The 16856-nt window shown below is 36.7% G+C and overlaps 1 protein-coding gene across 4 annotated transcripts in view; it reads left to right on the forward strand.

Annotated features, from left to right (window-relative positions):
* The window catches only part of LOC149086593 (solute carrier organic anion transporter family member 74D-like), a 69249-nt gene extending 52393 nt beyond the window's left edge, over window positions 1-16856 (forward strand). For 2 of the 4 annotated variants that reach the window (XM_089230967.1, XM_089230966.1), the window contains exons 4-12: window positions 474-734; window positions 1391-1477; window positions 2204-2611; window positions 2869-3033; window positions 8437-8626; window positions 10896-11052; window positions 13192-13352; window positions 13628-13692; window positions 15198-16856. In XM_089230967.1, the coding sequence (XP_089087093.1) occupies window positions 474-734; window positions 1391-1477; window positions 2204-2611; window positions 2869-3033; window positions 8437-8626; window positions 10896-11052; window positions 13192-13352; window positions 13628-13692; window positions 15198-15520 (1817 nt within the window). In that variant the 3' untranslated portion in view covers window positions 15521-16856. The remainder of the gene's footprint in view (window positions 1-473; window positions 735-1390; window positions 1478-2203; window positions 2612-2868; window positions 3034-8436; window positions 8627-10895; window positions 11053-13191; window positions 13353-13627; window positions 13693-15197) is intronic. The other 2 variants (XM_089230969.1, XM_089230968.1) reach the window with 1 other exon arrangement.

Below are 16856 nucleotides of genomic sequence, written 5' to 3' on the forward strand. Positions count from 1 at the left end.
GGGGTAGGTGTGAATTCAGGTCGGGAGGGCGATTTATTGAGTAGGGTTGGATCATCCCGTATTTTGCTGGGCAGACCAGTTTTTTTCATATAAATGTAATTCGGCTCTTGAGAAGGATGATCGACCCCCCCCCCTCCCCTTCTAGGATTCGTTTCTGACAAAAAGGTCATAATCGACTTCAGTTATAAAAGTTTCTGTTCATTACAAATTTAGTTTCGACAAAGTTCAGTAGTAAAAAATATCGCAGTCCTGGAGTCAGTGGACCTGGATGACACAAAAGGGCCACGAGTAGAAAATACATAAAGGGTTATTCAAAATAATAAATACTGCTAAAAAGTTCCATATATCAATGAAGAAAGAATATCCAAATAAAACATGTGCAAATTATTTTCTGCAACCGGTTTAAACAGGTTCCTTAGATGTAATTGGATATGCCAAATATATTATAGCCTGTATATGTCCCTGATTTTTAGATTTTTTCCTGCGGTCCGAGAACGGTACCTTGAGCGATTTGGGTCTGGCAGTGAGAAGTGACGCTTATCGAGCTGAACAAGCGAAATGTGATAAAGGTCGCGAAGCCGGTAATAGCCACCACGACAAAGTGACCAACTGGGTGCTGATAATCTTCTTCGTGAGCTTGTTGCTGATAGGAATCGGTGCTACGGCTGTCTATACACTGGGCATCCCTTACATCGACGACAATGTGGCCACCAGGGAGTCACCTCTGTATTTTGGTGAGTTTATTTCAACTGCATATTTAAAATTACTCGATAATCATTTCCTCATTTTTCTCGCTCCTTAAAACGTCATTTCCATTCGCTACACAATTGTGCAGGACTTTCTCCAATTTTTTTTATGGACCAATAAACAAATATAATTTGGAATTAAATCATTTGTTTGATTTTTTCACGATATTTTTTTGTAATCACCGTTTTTCTAGGTAAGCGCTACCGTAAAAAAAAAAAAAAGCGTACTGTTATATGCTGGGTGAAATTACTTGATTCCTCTCGCCACATTTTACTGGCGAACCGTTGATCCTACAGGTGTTCCTCCAATTAAAAAGATTATTCAAATTACGTGTAGAACTCATATAGCCTACGCCATTTATGTTGCAAGGGTTTGTAGAGTTATTGAAATTAAAAAAAAATAACTTTTTATACGGATACTCTGTCCTCAAAATCCTAGTAAGAAAGTTGTTTGTCTCTCCTGAGACCAACAAAGAAAATTACAGTTTTTTAGTGCAATATTCGCTGAGATATTTGAATTCAAAAACTGGGAGAAAAGTTGGAAAAGAACAGTAAAAAACTAACGGACAACGCTTCCCCCCCCCCCTTGATTTATGCTGTTCTTTCCCAATCTCAATCAAATTAATTTTAACTTTTATTTTAAGGTATAACGATTGGTGTTCGTATATTCGGTCCAGTATTTGGATTCCTTCTCGGGTCGTACTGCACCAGCGTGTATGTGCATCCTTTCCGTAAGTAGAACCTTTTCATTTATGTATTTTTTGTCATCTATCCGAGACCCAATATCGAATAAACTGACGATATATATATATTTTACCTCGCGAATACATTTTTTAAACCCATTTTCCGAGAAAAGCTATAAGCACGGAGCTAGCTTTAACTCTCATAAAAATGAACTCATTATCAACTCGATCAGTAGTTTTCTATACCAATTTCCTTACAGCCTATAGCAGTGTTTTTCATCCTGTGGTCATTGAAACCCCTGAGTCCGCGGTATAATTTCCATCTACTTTCATCACATAAATGACACATTATTGCTGTAAAATTTTAACTTATTATTTCAATTTTTATGATATGAAAAATTACAAAACATTTAGATTACTATAACATTTTGAATTTTTTTTTTTGGGAGTGGGCAATAGATTGACCGTCTCTGCAGAGGGTACGCGACATCAGGTTGGGAAACATCTACAGCAGGGATTCTCAAGTTTTTTTTGCGTTTGCGGCACTCTCAGAAATATAAAATATTTCACAGTCCTTATGCCTGATATTGTGGCGCTTTAACGAAACTCCCATAAAATGTCAGTCGTATTCTTTCGTTCTGTTAATTTTACCCCCGAATTATTCAGTGGTACTTTTCACTAGTCTCGTGCCGCGGAGCATCCTTTGTGTTATACTGTGCTTACGATCTTACTGTACGTCAAAATTAACATTAATTTTGCATCGTCTTTTTTCAGAGGACACAGACTTAACCCCTGACGACCCACAGTGGATCGGAGCTTGGTGGCTTGGAGTTTTCATCGTCGGAGCGGCACTCATATTGACCACTTTTCCGATGATGGCTTTTCCCAAGAAGCTCCCGCAGTCTCCAAGCCATCAAAATCGAAACAATCGTCATCACCACAATCGACATAATCATCTTCATTCTTCTTCTCCTGCACCTCCCGCTCCAGTTTCTGTGCCTCCGTTGCTGACGACGTCATCTAAGCACGAGAACAGTTTCTCCAAGTCGGCTCTCATTCATCCATCGAATGGCAACAATGGCAACGGAGTCACGATCTGCAACAGTCGACAGTGCCATCACAATTCTTACTACAAGTGTAGCTCAACTTTGAAGCCCAATGTCACGAAGCACAGCCTTAGAGGTACGAATCTATAAAATCGCGACAATTGAAAGGTTCAGTATCGTGTAACCTTATTGTGACTGGTATTGGTTTATTTTAAAATGTAACTCGTCGTGATTCATCTAGGATTCTCATGATTCCAAAATATTTCTAAGAACAGGATAACCGAAAGCACTAAGACAAAACAAAATGTAAACAATTTTTTGGTGACATGTTATAAGTATATATAGGGGGGGCTACATGTATAATTCTAATTTCAGGCTAATTTCTTTTTCTAGATTTCTTGTCTGCATTGAAACGGCTGGTGACGAACGTTACGCTGATGTTGAGAACGGCGAGCAGCGTACTTCATATCCTACCAATTGCGGGTCTCTATACTTTCCTTCCAAAATATCTGGAGAGTCAGTTTCAATTGACTGCTACCAAAGCCAATATGATAGCAGGTAAAATAAACACTCTTCTGTTTGGTTAAAAAATGTCTGAATGCATATTTATGGAATGTTATTTCATTCTTCATGCAAGCAGCTCTTTCTTCCCTAGGGGGGGGGGGGGGAAAGCTGACAGGGCTCTAGCCCGAAAACCCAAGATGAATCACACTTTTCGAAATTTTTAATTTACTACAGAGGTGGTCCATGAAAACTCATAGCCTATGGTCCGCAGTTCCAGGATGTGGAGTCGATGTAAATAGTGATATTCGGCCATTGGCAAACGATCATGCGTAAACGTTGGCTAACGTTGTTCCGATATTTAAGAAGGGTAGTAGAGAAGTGGTGTCTAATTATCGTCCAGTGAGTTTGACGAGCTCCCTCTCGAAAATTTTGGAAATTATCATCAAAAGGCAGTTTGTGAAGTGGATAGACGAGAATAATGTATTGTCGGATAATCAGCATGGGTTCAGGAAGGGGAAGTCATGTGTAACTAACCTCCTTTGCTTCTATGATTACGTGACTAAGGCTTTGGGTAAGAGCAAAAATGTCGACGTTGTTTACCTTGATTTCCAGAAGGCATTCGATCGGGTCCAACATGGCAAACTCTTGAAGCGTTTACACGAGATTGGAATAGGGGGCAACTTGCTGAAGTGGATAGAATCGTGGTTAAGAGATAGGTCGCAACGAGTTATGGTGAACGGGGTATTCTCTGGTTGGACAGACGTCACAAGTGGAGTTCCTCAAGGAAGTGTCCTTGGCCCCATACTTTTTTCACTTTTTATCGACAAACTCGATCAGGGTATCGATGGAATTACTAGCAAATTCGCAGATGATGTGAAGCTAATGGGGATAATCGGGAATGAAAGCGATAGGGAGTTGCTCCAGACCAACTTAAACAAGATTGCAGCATGGGCAAATGAATGGAGCATGACGTTTAGCGTAGATAAGTGCATGGTCGCTCATTTTGGTTCGAACAACCCACGGTTCTCTTACGAGTTGAATGGTGTCACTATCCCGGATGCAACTAGAGTCACCGATTTTGGAATTCTCATTGACGAGCGACTTAAGTTTTCTGAACATTGTTCAGCGGTTGTCAAAAAATCGAATAGAATGCTTGGTCTCATTTTCAAAAAGGTCTCTTCGCGTTCTCCTAAAGTCATTCTACCGCTTTTTCGAGGCTTAGTTCGTCCTGGACTGGAGTATGCGGTAAGGTTTTGGAGACCATACCTACAGAGGGACATAGACTTGATTGAAGGGGTGCAGAGAAGAGCTACGCGTGTCCTTATTGGCACACAGGGCTTGAGTTATGAAGAGAGACTTCATTTTTTGAATATGTTTACATTGGATGAACGCAGGTGTCGAGGAGATATGATCGAAGTGTTCAAAATTTTCAATGGGATGGATAGGATGGACCATGAACTTTTAGTACACCGCCAATCGACTGCTTTTACAAGGGGACACCAGTATCGATTGGTGAGGGACAATGCAAGGTTATGGTGTCGCAGGGAATTTTTCTCTAATAGGGTTGTTAATAAATGGAATAGCTTACCCCCGGAGGTAGTAAATTGTAACACAATTGACACGTTTAAAAAGAAATACGATAAACATGTTGGGGTAAATCGAGAAGCTATCCATTCTTAGAATAAGACAACCATAAGTATTCTTTATGGGCATTGTATAATATTTTATCATGTGTATATATTGTTTATAATTTGTGTTAATTGCATTTTTAATGGGGTTGCTGTATTTTTGAAACATATGACATCCATATTTTTATGGGCATCTTTTTTATCAGCCACCTCGTTGGGCATTTTGCCTGTTGTGGCGTTGTATTTGTATTTGTATTTGTATAAAGAAAATGTGGCCATTATTCAACGATATTTCCATATGTGTAATTGTGGCGTTAATATCAGTAAATTATTACAATATTCAAAATAATATTTTTCACAAAACTAATTCGTAAATGGAGTTCTAACATCCTTAAGAAACACCTCTAGACACAGTGCCCGAAATCGAACCTGAATTCCTCACTGAAGACAACCGTTCTAGCCCTTTGTCATTTGATGCAACATGAACGACGCCGCTGCAAACCCAAGTGATGATGGTTAGCTGTCGATGGCACGCACATGTAATGAGGCTTCGAAAGACCAAATTGTCCTTCGTTCTGGCACTTTGTAAAGGTGCGAACGGGGAAGTGGACTTTGTAACGATGGTCTACTGCAGGGATTCTCAGACTTTTATGTTTGCGGCACCTTCAGGAATACGTAATATCTCACGGTCCTTATGCCTGATATGAAGGCGCTTCAACGAAACTCCCATAAAATGTCAGTCGTATTATTTCGTGCCGGTTTTATAAAAGACAGCTTCCTCTGATGTTCTGTTGAAATGAGAACATGATCGTCATATACTTTCGCTCATCCAGTAGTCTCTGCACTTCCTGAAAGCGTAGTCAGCCGACATACAGGGCGATTCGTAAACACGATCATCCGTATTCCAGTAATCAAATGTTCTTTGAAATTTGTTTTACTGCAGGGCTTTTCCAGCGTATTGTAGACGCATGTGTAATGAAAAAAGAGGCTGTTAACAGCGCAACAAAGGATGCACTAAGTTGCCAAGCCCCGTTCATTCAATCATGGCCCACATACAAATAAATGATTAATTCGTATATTTATTTGAGAAATATCTGCATTCCGACAGTCGGGCAGTCTGAATACCTTCCTGACTATCGGAATCAGTCGGGCAGGATTCCAACATTCCGGCTTTCGCAGCAGAGCAGAGTGCGGAATCCTTCTTGGAACGGGAGTCTTTTACGCAAATACAATGTCAAAGGGTCGTAAGAGGCATAATGCACAACGCGGTGGATATTAAAAAAATGTCCGTAAAAATATAGATGTAAATGGATCCTACCATCTATAGGTTCATTCCCTGAACTTTATTGGATTAATTTGAAGAGAAAATTCTGAGTTCGAAACCTGTGGGGCAGGTTTCTAAAAATTTTTTTTAACTATTTTGTCGAACAATTTTTATTTCTTGGGGGGAAAGCCCCTCTAACAGATTACTCTTTTAGACACTATTACTCTTGTATTCGTTGAAATTTCTCCCAAACGCATCAATCTTCGTGATGGATTTTTTTGGTAGAATTCATAACGTCCGGCAAGACATAATTGACCTTTTCACTTATTTCTCTCAGTATTTCCATCGTGGATTCACTCAAAATTGCTTCCGGAGAGAAGTGTTTTTTATATCTTTCCCCCGTATATGAGGTTTCTTCCAAAAATAAATTTTTCTTCATCTGTTTCGGAATATCTCTCTATGACAGAGAAGTTCATTTGCCCTTTAGGGCATGATGAGCAAGCAACTCAGTTACCAAAACAGCAGAGACGAATATCTATCTATTCGCATCCTACGTAGATGTTCTATTTTTAGCGAAATATCCAATATCAAGGACGGTTTTCGATAGATCTCCGATCACGAAACTAGCATCACTTTTTCGTGTGTCACCGATAAGAAAAATATATGAAGGATTCCCATCTTTGTTGTTGTTTCTTGAGAGGGTTATTCTTTTATATATATATATATAATATAAGGCTTGAGTCGAAGCTTTCCCTTCTTTTTTTTTTTTTTTTTTTGGTATCTCTTCTACTTTATCAGTTCATTACTACATTTGTATTAGAAAAAGTAGGGCTGATCCGATTAATCGATTAATTGGGCCGCTTAATCTATTGTTATGTAATTGTTATTCACTGTAAGAAATTTTAGTTGAGTTAATCGACTCCATCGACACGATTAAAAATTTGCGTAAAACATTTGTAATTCAACTTTATTTGCTCAATTAAACCGATTAGATGCCTTAAATTATAAACTTATACAGGGTGATTTTATAATTCCAATTAAAAAAAAAAAACCCCCAAATAACGTGTGGAAATACGTTATTGATGTTGCAAGGGGTTGTATTGATATAAAAAGAAAAATTGAAACTAACTTTTTATACGGACACCCTGTTCTAAAAACCCAATTATAAAGTTGTTGCCCTGTCTCGCCTGAGTCGAGCAGAAAAAAAAAATTAACATTGATAAGTGCAATATTTGCTGAGATATTCGAATTCAAAAACCTGAGAAAATTTGGGAAATAAATGGCAAAAACTAACGGAGAACGCTTCTCAACATCATTTGATTCAATGCCATTCTCCCCCTCCCTTTGCCGGTTTTTGAATTCATATATATTTCAGTGAATCCTAATTGCGCTTAGGAACGTGAATTTTTTTTGGTCTCATGGGGAGACAGGGCAACAACTTCATAATCTGGTTTTTTAGAAATGGGTGTCCGTGTTTAAAAAGTTATTTTTCATATTTTGATAACTATACAACCTCTCGCGATATGAATGACGTATATTTGAGTTTTACACGTCACTTGGATACTTTTCTAATTGAAGGTTTGCCTAGCAGATCAACCGCTCCCCAGTAAAATGCGGCAAGGAGAATTAAGTAATCCCACTATTATATGACATTTTGGATAAGTGACCATATTTAAAAATATTTGAATCGATATTTTGATCAAATTTTTTCGGCATGAAGAAATAAAAGTAGATTCAACGAAAACTGTTGATGATTTCAGTTTCAAGTTGAGTTTGATGGAAGTCAGAAGACAATTCACTATGAACAGTAGATTTTCGTATTTTTGAAGGAAAAAAAAAAAAGGCATCAGCTCCTGCCCTTACAAGTACTATTCTGGAGGAGTTTATAGATAGAACCGCTCACAACCCCGGACTGGTGCAAAGCACATTACTTCCGTTACTTCATAAGAGAGGAGTTTATAGGAAAGCAAGCATCAGTATGATCAAAAGTAGTTTAGAAATGAGAACTAACCTAAAATAACTGATTAGGAAAAAAACGACAAGATTTAAAAGAAGAAATTCTAGGTCTTGTGACGAAATATATGTTCAGTATATAAAATTGCCTCCACCGCGTCAGCCTTAATTTCTTAATCTATTCCGATATTCGTTTACATCTGTAGAGTAAATAGATGCTTGAATGAATAAAATATATTTTTATACCATCAATTACAATTATATGGTTACGAAAAATATTCGGTTTAAATTAGATAAATCAGTCGATTAAAAAATTTTGATTGGCCAAATAATAATCTCTATCGATTTCCAGCCCTAAAAAAAGGATTCAAAGAGATTTGAAAACTTTGCCTTTGCGGGAATATATACATTGCAATGCACACCGTTTAGGGTTCATTATTTGTCTTATGAATTCAATACGTATATAAAGGTGTTTTTTTTTGGTTGATTAGTGCTTTGAACTTTGCTTTGCCATGTTCACAAACTTCTTCAGAAAGAGATGTTATTGCACAGTTCCTTTATACAAGAGAATAATTATATTTCGTATGCACACTTTTTTTTTCTCAATTGCAGGAATGGCAGGTATTCTCGTGATGGGTTTCGGTATTTTTGCAAGCGGCAGTTTCATGAGGAAATTCAAACCCAGCGCACGATTTGTCGCCGGATGGATTGCCATAGCGGCCCTGGCTTACTCGATCGGTATGGTGATTCTTATGTGGTTGGGATGTCCTCTCAACAGCTATGTCGGCCTTAACGCTGGAAGGTAAGATGAGCGAACCATTACCTAAAAAAAAATTCTGTAACCGCAGAATTTCTCTATCCGTTTTGATTGAAAAGTTCCTCTTTGTCCTGAATTTGAAATATATATAATATCTAACTTCCTTTTTTAATTCCCTTATTTTAAGCTCAAATGTTAATTAAATGAAAAAATTTACAACTGACAAATCCGTTAAGAGTGAGACCTAAAATTAATATTATTTTCAGAAATTCAATTACATACTGCATATAGTTACTTCATTGACATATATAGTATACGGCGTACTATGTAGCCAGTCTTTTGTTCTGGGAGAATTCTTTTGCACCGTTCCTGAATGGCCCGCCAAGCACTTGCGAAAGATGCTTTGAGACAATCGAAATCTTTGCGTTCAATACATTTTCATCATGTCCAAAACACGACCATTTTTGTCAGGAGGGGCAGTCGGAGGCTTGGTTTTGCCACCACTTCCCGTCATTGTAAAAATATTTTTGGCATTATGTTTTGAAGTAAAAATCATGTTTATCAAATTTTTTCCCTTAAAATTGGTAGCTGCCCCTCTCTAGTCCCTTTCGTTAATTTTTTCTGGCTCTGTCTAAAGTTCAGTGTCCCAAGTAACAGAACAGTAAGTTAACGAAATTTTTTCTACGATTTTGGAATAACATTTTCAACACTGATTGTAGCCATGTGCGGTCACGTAGGCATCATGAGGACCTGGGTTCCAATCCTGCCGGTGGTGTATGGCTGAAGTTGGTTTTCGGCTGTTTTCCAGCTTCAGGGGCAAATGTCAGTCGATCTCCCAGTTTAAAAATCTCCCAACAAAACCTACAGCCAAGGTCGCACCAAAAACAAAACTGGACACTGTCAACCGGGGCAAGTACCCATTTTCGTACCCCATCCTCGTAATTGTGAACGAACAAAAAGAAGACTTAGAACCCTTCCAGCGCACGGGGCACCAGATTCTTCCCTTTGCTCTGTCCGAGTTTCGGTCCTGTCTACAACGGTACAAATATCCAAGCATTATACTTCACTAACAATTCAAAATACAGATGACAGCACTAACTAGATTTCTTCTAACACTAGATACGCACCTAGACAGTTAGGTGTATCACACATACAGGGTGGGCAAAAAGTCCGTGGAAACTTTAAAAATGAATAAAAAGCTGAAAAGCAATCGAAATAAAAATGGTTTGCAGGGTCACGGGGATTTTTTTGACTGAAAAAAAAACTAAAAAACAGCCGATAGGTGGCGCTGGTACTAGCGACTTCGATGGAAACATGCAAATGAGACGGTTGCGCGCTCCTAATCCACAATCAGTTCACCGTTGTAAACCGTGTATGTGGACCTACTCCACTCTGCCGTTGCTGGATTTGTGACTCGCCTGCAATGTGTTATCCCCTGTGGTGACGGTCATGTGGAACAAAATACTGCTGTAATAAACGATTTTTCTTCCCCTCTCTTAAAAAAATTCTCGTCACATAGCGATGCTAACCCTGCAAACCGTTTTTTATTTCGGTTATTTTTCCGCTTTTTATTCATTTTTAAAGTTTCTATGGACTTTTTGCCCACCCTGTATATCAGTTTCGTATACAACATACGCACACTTTTGGCACCAATCACATCGGAAAGCAAATAAAATGGTAGTTAATTGTCCAATGATGGTAATCCGGAGTTGTACTCGGTTTAAACTTTAAACGAAGAAGGACCGATGGTACCACATGTATCTCGTATTTCGTTAAATATTTCAAAAGTGTCAGCACAAAACCGATTTAATGTGCAGCAACATTGCAATTTCAGCTTGAAAAACAATCAACGAGATTGCAGAAACGAGAGTGTACTCTTTTCCAAACATACCTCCATCTGCAAATTTTCATCGAATTAAAAAAAAAAAAACTTTTGTGCAAAGTATAGCGTCCTTAAATATTTCCTAGATGAAACTACACAATAACAGTTTTTTTTTAAACATTGAAACCTCATCTCATAACATTCAGTGCAATTCTAGAACGTACGGTTATTGTGCAAATGGGTAGGCGTAGTTTTCATTTGAATCTGGTGATAGAATTTTAATTAAAAAGATAAATTGGCGAATTTTTTCTGTTCATATTTTAACTCAATGAAATAAGAAGCAATATAACTGAAAAAAGAAGAAATTGAATAATGGGAAAGTTATCAGGTCATACCTTCGAATTTTAAGGTCATATTTTCCCGTTTTTTATGTCCTAAAAATCCGACCCCTACTAATAATAACTAATCTTTGTTTTTCTTTCCTTGTTGAAGTTGGGCCGATGCATCGTCGATCAGTCAGAAAAGCTGTAACGGAACGTGCGACTGCCGACCAGGTGAATTCGCACCGATTTGCACGAAAAGCAACATAACTTATCTGGCTCCTTGCCTTGCTGGTTGCACCAAAGTTGAAGCTTCGGCTAAAGACCAGGTAATGACAACTACGGGATTTTCATTTTTCCCGATACAAAATGCCGTATTTTTTATTCTCAAAATATCGAATGTCTGTTTCTGAACCCCTTCACATACAGGCTTTTGACGACAAATGTTGATTATCTCTATTTGACGTATCGTCGATGAAATTGGTGCTCTTGTTCGCACTTTTCAGAAAAAATGAAGAAGGAGAGAAAAAAAAACTGAAAGATTAAAGAAAGAAAAAATGAATTGAAGAGGAAAAACAGTATAGAGTAGATAAGAGAGAGGCATTACAGTAGATTTCTTCTTTCATCCTCACCTTACGTGTTCTCTTAGACCTATATGGTAGAAAAATAAATTATACGGGGGAATCATCAACAGGGGTATTGAAAGAACGGAGGGGAAAAAACAACTTTAGTTCTTAGGGTTGCAATAAAGCTTCACGTTGGTACAGGAAAGAAAACTCGATTGAATTTCTTCCAATGGCGTTTGGACGAAATATTTCGTTCGTGATCGTAAAGGTGTTAATGACGCATTATTAAAGAAATCTACAGTATTTCGAGAAAATTTTAGCAGTTGTTGTATTCGTTACGGTAAAAATAATAATATCATGCGTAATCGTTAATCATCTCGGAAAGTTTGATAAATTTCAATACATAAATCTCTTATCAGTGATTATGTGTGTAGTACATAAGTATAGTTGGTGAACTTGATGAGCGTTTAAAAAATAAAAAAAAGTGAACATGAAAGAATTTTCTTTAAAACCTGTGCTTAAACGTAACTCCCAAATGAGTTAATATGTTTGATAAATATCACTGAATTATTTCTTTTGGAGCAGTTTATGATTAATTTCCGAAATTTATAACAAGAATATCCTAGAAATATAGAAATGGAGTACAGGAATGTACACGATAAACGTGCGTCCCACATTTTTCGAATCCTATTGAAAAAAAAATAATACCGTAATTTGTGTATTTGAATAAATTTCAATGGAGTGAACCGAAAATAAATTTTCTGGTTATTTTACTTAATATTATATTCGAATTTCAATGTTTACATAATAATTTCTGACAGAATGCGGTAATAAAAAAAAAAACTTGATGTAAGGATCATGTATATAGAAAAAAAAATAGAACACTAACGCGCATTTCCTACTCCTAATTTTCATGGTAAACTTTTTCGTGAGATTTTCAATTACATAATCTTTCATTTTCTTCTTTGGATGAGCATTTTTAGTACTCCTAACTTCCTGAGAGTAATATTTGCTGTGAAGTTGACTGAGCTCACAGGACATCATCAAAGGAAGATTGAATAAAATAAATCCATTATAAAATGAAGTTCCTCCACACGCATTATTTATCAAATTTCGCAATTGCAGACTGACAATTATGTATAACCTCTTTGTTACAGAGGTCCACATATGTGGATCCGCAAGTTTATGGCTTTGAATGGTTTCAAATGGTTTTTAATCATTATTTTTTCAAGTTAAGACTGGAGATATGTACCTATCTTCAATGGTGCTAGTAAAGAATATATATATCGACCCAAATCAATTTTTTTTCCTCCCAAAAAAATGGCATTCTATTTAAAGGGGCACATTTTGGACATCAATCAAAAGAATTTTTAATAGTCAGTTTTGGTTCAGGGGTGAAGAGGTTAAATCTTTTGGTTAAATCTTTACGTTAATTTACGTCCAGTAAATCTGATATACTTACGATTTGTCATAATATTTACTGGTGGGAACTGATGGTTATTTGTGATAAAAAAAAATGGGATAAAATTGTAACGAATCCCTCTCATATTTACCAATATACGAACGGCAATTATGCATAATTCCCAGTAAATGTGATAAATTTGTGATGTACACACGAAATTGATCAAACTTATCATGGTTCGGTGGTATTATGGTCGGTGGTTATATATATACGCGTAATAGCCCCGTCACCTGATTTATCACTTTTACCGATTTCTTCCGTTGAAATTCGGCACTACTTTTTCGTAATGTCGATTACTTTCGTATGAGGCACTGACTCCAAGTACCAAAAAAAGAATATATGCGCGCACACACATACATGCGATTTATCAAGTTTTACTATACATTAAATCTTGCAATAAACTTCTTTGTATACAATAGTTTTCTCCCCTTTTCAAACAGTTTGTGTACAAGGATTGTCATTGTCTGGAACCAAACGAAACGGCTACGAATGGTTTTTGTGCTCTCCAATGCGACAACCTCACTTGGTATATACTGGTCTTCTCCGTTTTTGTATTAATACACTCAACATCCGAAGTAGGATCTATGCTGTTAACGCTCAGGTATAAATTTTGTTTGCTTTCCAGTATTTCAATGAATAATCGATTGGCTGATAAAAATTCTTGTACGTATCGCTAGTCTTGACTAGCGATACGTACCTGTGTGTCGTTCCTCACAAACATAATTATTAGGACAACTTATACTTTGATATCGATTCTTAATAACACGATATTGACATGGGAACGTTAAGACATAGTTGACATAGTAAACGTTATCGCAGAGTGAAAAATAGCATTTCTCAACATTTTATAAATTACGCTTATTTCATCTTTCCCAGGTGTGTAGATCCAAAAGATAAAGCACTCGCTCTGGGTCTCATATCATTTGCCATTGGACTTTTTGGTAAGAAACTTCGATTATTCGCGTGCTTTTCTTAAATTTTTAATGATGTTATGCGCCTTTATTTAAATTACCGTATTTCTTGACTTAAGCTCTACAATCGGGGCAATAATGTTGAACACAAGTGCCGCATCAGCGTATCCGCATATACAATTCTAAAAACGGAAATAAAGTTCCATATAACCATGTAATTATTGCTTTCTTGTATTCTACAAACAAATACGCGTTAGGAAATGCTCAGAACCGAACCTATTCTGAATAGTTTAAAAGCAATTTAATTTGTTGGTATTGGTGGAAATGTGCAAAACATTTTTTTTAAACAAAAATTAACGTAGGTGACGCAAACACCAAAATTATGTTCTCTAAAACTTAAGCACCGCAAAGAAAAATACGGAAAGTAAAAAAATACGTTATATTTGTAGAAAACTAAATGTAATTACTCTTGTAACCAGAGAAAAAAACAAGAGTTGAAAAAAAAATGCAAGTACGTTCTTTTTCAGACGTCCAAAAATGTAGTCAAGCTAGGCTTAACTGCGTTCGTGAATCGATCGTATTGCTTCACTATGAACATAAGGTCCTCATTTTTCAGTTTAAAAAATATGTATAGAATTATCTTGATATGTTGACCTCATTGGCGTACGAAAAGGGGGAGGGGGTGTTTAGGGTTATAAACCCCCCCCCCCCCCTCGAGAAAATCCTGCGTACGCTTATGGGTGGCCTACTACATTATTTTTTTTTGTACAGTAAGCTCAAAGTTGCATTATATACGAAAGAATACACGGTATACTCTCACGATATGCTTATAGAGAATCCTGCTCATTACGTCGTTGTTTTGGGACCATATAATATAAAAATATTAACCCCGAGATGCTCAGTATTTATTTTCGAGCTAATAAGTTTTTTCATAGTTGATGACACATATAGAAAGCCTGAAAAATCATAAAAAAAATCTATCTCGAATTTTACTGCTTATACAGGGTCTTAAAGAGGCCGTACAGAGACTCAAAAATCAACCATAAAATAGATGTATCGGAGTAGTACTGCAAATATATAGCTAGTACTTTCTTTGTGATTCACACTATAGTAAGAAAAAAAATTCGAGTTGTGAACTTCAAGGTAAAAAAAGAAATGCAAACAAAACATTTCAACAAATTAGCGAAATCACAGCCGCACAGGGTCTGCAACAAGCAAAAAGTTGTCGTTATTTGGGACATCCATCAGCAAATGCACCACATAAAATGAATTTTTATCTTCAAACTAGCTGCAGTAATGACCTTTTATAGGACCCATTGCACATGTGCATAGCTATTTAGGCGTTAAGCGGAAAAATTTCTCAAACGGGATATGTTTGGATTTGGGGGAGGGAACAGGCGTCTGGAAATTTGATTTCTCTCTAACGGGATAGGCCGTATATATGTTTTCGATATGTAATTATGTGTAATTTAAATTAAAATGACGAAGTTTATTCTCGTGTTTAAGCATTTTGATTTTTATGGTATCTATTTCAGGTAACGTGCCTTGTCCTATAATATATGGTGCTGTTGTAGACTCGGCTTGTCTGTTCTGGGAAGACAATTGCGGTGAGCCTGGTGCATGTCGCGTGTACGACCCTTCGAAATTTCGCATCGCATTCCACGGAGTTACGGCGGGAATCATGTTCGTAGCTTTTCTCGTCGACGTGATGGTGTGGTTCAAAGCTCACGACATCCAGTTCTCAGCCGAAGAGGAAGACGAGGAAGAGGAAGAAACCGAGAGCCTGGCCAGTGGTGGCGAAGAAGAAAGGCCCCTTAACTGCCCCGTCAATAACTCGAATTTCGAAAGCAGCGTCTGAACACTTAATCGAAAAATAAAATCCAAATGCAAACATGATATAAACTCTTCGAGTACCAGCCGCGTGCTGGTAGGAGCTTAATGAAACCCTGAAAGAAACGAATTTCTTTCCTATGCGGTTGTTCGAGGTGATGATGTGATATATAAAAGAGTGTTATTGTCTTGTGATGAAGTACGATCATTTAAACTGCATGCCAACAGTGGGCTTCGTTCAAATCCTAGTAGAACAAGGACCGTCAGTGGAGTTTGTTATTATTTGTGTGGGTCTTCTTATCAATTAATGTAATGCTCATGTTACTATCCAGGTGTTAAACGCACAACTCGGTGAGATTTGTCACAGATTTTTCCCGATTATAAATTTGAACAATGTTGTTGGAAATACCCACGGCACCACTTGTCATATCTACGGATAGCACAAACGTTATATATAGATATAACCTTCATTCACATATATCTGATAAGAAGGCGGTTGAGCTTGTCTTATGCGTCTAGTTTAGAATTGGAAATGTTTAAAGCAGGGAGGAGACTTAAAATATGTAATTGGTTGTTCGCTGCATATTCATGACTTGGCTGTGCAACTCCAGTTAATTTAAATTATAATTATATTTTTTATTCTATCAGAGAAAACTAATATTCTGTGTATATACAAACATTCAATTATAAAAAGTGTTTTCACGGAAGCTAATTTTCCTTTTACTGCATTGGCTCTATGCGGCAATTGCGATGGAAAATATAAGCGTAGAGATACAAGTCGCTTCTAAATTTTAATGAATCCAATCGAGTTATAACCATAGGAAAAAAAATATATTAAGTTAGTTTTAATAATAAATTTTTAAAAAAAAGTCCTATTTCATTTTATGGATGCGTATTTCATAACAAAACATACGAAAATAAAAATAACAGGGTCATAAAGTTGACTCATTCATTGTTTACATAGCATATGCTTTTGAAATTAACATAACAAACAACAAATGTGAAAAATAATATAATAAACTTGAAGGAAAAAATAAAGCTCGTTTTATGAGCTGCTAAAAACAAATTAAAGTTTCTCAAGTATTTTAAGTTACGATGTTCTTTTCCAAAAAACAAAACATTTTCCTTTTCTTTTAAATAAAAAGACATAGGTTATTTAGGTACAATTGATATTAAGCGTAGATGAATCAAAATTGTGGTTCATGCAAAGAAGTTTAACATTCCATGAAATCGGAGAATTCAGCTAAATGAACAACTGAAATGTTATATCATAATTCATGAACATTCTGTAGAATAGCTATACCAACTAACTATGTATCATCGTTGAATTTGTCCTTGAAACTGATGTAATATGAGCACAGCAC

The sequence above is a fragment of the Pholcus phalangioides genome, unplaced genomic scaffold (genome assembly GCF_987345545.1).
Source record: "Pholcus phalangioides strain wild (caught in Gottingen) unplaced genomic scaffold, Ppha-v1.0 ptg000004l_1, whole genome shotgun sequence".
Lineage (NCBI taxonomy): Eukaryota > Metazoa > Arthropoda > Arachnida > Araneae > Pholcidae > Pholcus > Pholcus phalangioides.